The following is a 1,935-nucleotide window of genomic DNA, read 5'->3' on the forward strand; positions in this document are numbered from 1 at the left end:
GGGTTTACCATATTTGGACATTAAAACAAGTAGACAACCCTGAGAAACTTTACATTTTGTGAATGGAGTTATCAGGTTTTGATGTAATGATTGGTTCCTCTCCCCAGGCCACAAATCTTTCTATTTTTCAAAAGGTTTAGGTGAAGACGAATATTAGAATGTTATGAGGTTCATGCTCTTCTTTTATTAGTGTATTAGCTGGATAAATGAACTGAACTTGCCTCGTAAGAAAACAGATATTAGAACGTATTTATATTGCGTTGACGATAGTCAATTAATAATTTAGTGCTAATTACTTCCAGATATCTACTTCGGGAATAGAAAAGTAACGTGTGTGCATATTTCCATATATAGGTATATACATATATATTTGCGCGCGCGCGCACACACACACGTACACATACACACACATATGACGATATATATATATATATATATATATATAATTTAATATCCATGCTCGCACAGGTTGGACCGTGCGGTAGGATCCGAAAAAGGCAAGGATATGTAGAAGTGTTGGAAGGAGAATGGTTCGCAAGATCGGCGGTGGTATTAGTAGAGGAAGCCAAATAAAAAGGTAGATCGGTAAAAACTGCAAAAATATGAAGGTTAGGGACATCTCGGTCAACTTGGAGGAGGGGAAGTAATTCACAGTGACAGGTGGACAACGGTAGTAGATAAAGGTGAGAGTAGTGATGTTGGCGAACGAGATGGCTCAGAGACAGCATGTAGTTAAAGTGTATTGGATAGAGGTATGATGAGTCTAAAGCACCTTCCTATATGTATGTAGGCCTACTGAAGAACAAGTGAGCTGAGTGATGAGGGTGGAGTGATCAATACAGGCGGCAGAGATATGAGAGAGGTACCTCTATGAATTATAAGATGGACAATAAGTGGGATTGAGCAATATGTCGATGGAGTTGAATGAAGGATGTATAATGAGAACAGCAAATGTAAGACTAGCAGGGTAGAAATGTTGATTTTAAATTTTGGCACAAGGCCAGCAATTTCGGGGACGGTGTTAAGTTGATTGAATCGACCTCAATGTTCAATTGGTACCTATTTTATTGACTATGAAAAGATGAAAGGCAAAGTCATCTTTGGCAGTATTTAAACGAAGAATGTGAAGAGGGATAAAATGCTCCTAAACATTAAACTCGACATGCTAACAATTCTGCCAGCTTGCCACCTTTAGCAGCTTCTAGACTCAACCCATGAGTTAGAGTACATGTGATGGATGGAGAAGTCTTCTTCAGAATTTTGTATTGGCAATCATCTTCAGGTCAGTTACCACTACATTCTTCCAAGTCTTCCTTGGTCTCCTTCTTCCACAGGTTTCGCATTTTTATGCGGTAGTCATCTTCCATGCACATGTCCATGCAAGAACAGTCTTCTCTCTTGCACATTACAACAAATTCTTTTTATAACCAATTTTTCTTTCCATTATTTTGTACTATGGCGTTCATGCACTCTAACATTACACATCTATCAAAGCAGGCTTGCTTCTTTTCTTTCTTTCCTTCACAAGCCTTCTGTGTTTAAGGCACTTGCCTCACTACCATGCAGCAAAGCAGTTCTAAACACAAGTGTCGTACAATCTATCCTTCATTCTGACTTTAAATACTTTCATCTTCAGAGAATGTAATAGCTTCCTGAACTTCCTACAACATGTTCTTACCCTGTCTACTTTACTTTCTGAACAACCTTCTCCCCTACTAATTATATGATCTTGGTAACAGAAACTATTGACCACTTCTAGTTTACCCAAATTTTAAATTTATCTAGTTTAAAATAATTTAACTTCTTTATGTATCATGATTATGTAATTTAGCAATTTAACAGTCTACCGGTTATTCTTTACAACACATGTCTATGTTCAAATTGTCCTTGCACGGGGGCCATCCGGACTCCCATCTTCACCATGAACAGGAATTA

At 37.8% G+C, this 1,935-nt stretch overlaps 1 protein-coding gene across 1 annotated transcript in view; it reads left to right on the forward strand.

The window, feature by feature from the left end:
• Positions 1–495: 495 nt before the first annotated feature.
• Positions 496–1,935, forward strand: part of LOC106870914 (gastrula zinc finger protein XlCGF7.1) — a 9,734-nt gene continuing 8,294 nt past the window's right edge. The window contains exon 1 of the mRNA XM_014917146.2: positions 496–1,282. Within this exon, the coding sequence (XP_014772632.1) occupies positions 1,238–1,282 (45 nt within the window). The 5' untranslated portion in view covers positions 496–1,237. The remainder of the gene's footprint in view (positions 1,283–1,935) is intronic.

Source organism: Octopus bimaculoides, chromosome 14, assembly GCF_001194135.2.
Source record: "Octopus bimaculoides isolate UCB-OBI-ISO-001 chromosome 14, ASM119413v2, whole genome shotgun sequence".
Classification (NCBI taxonomy): Eukaryota; Metazoa; Mollusca; class Cephalopoda; order Octopoda; family Octopodidae; genus Octopus; species Octopus bimaculoides.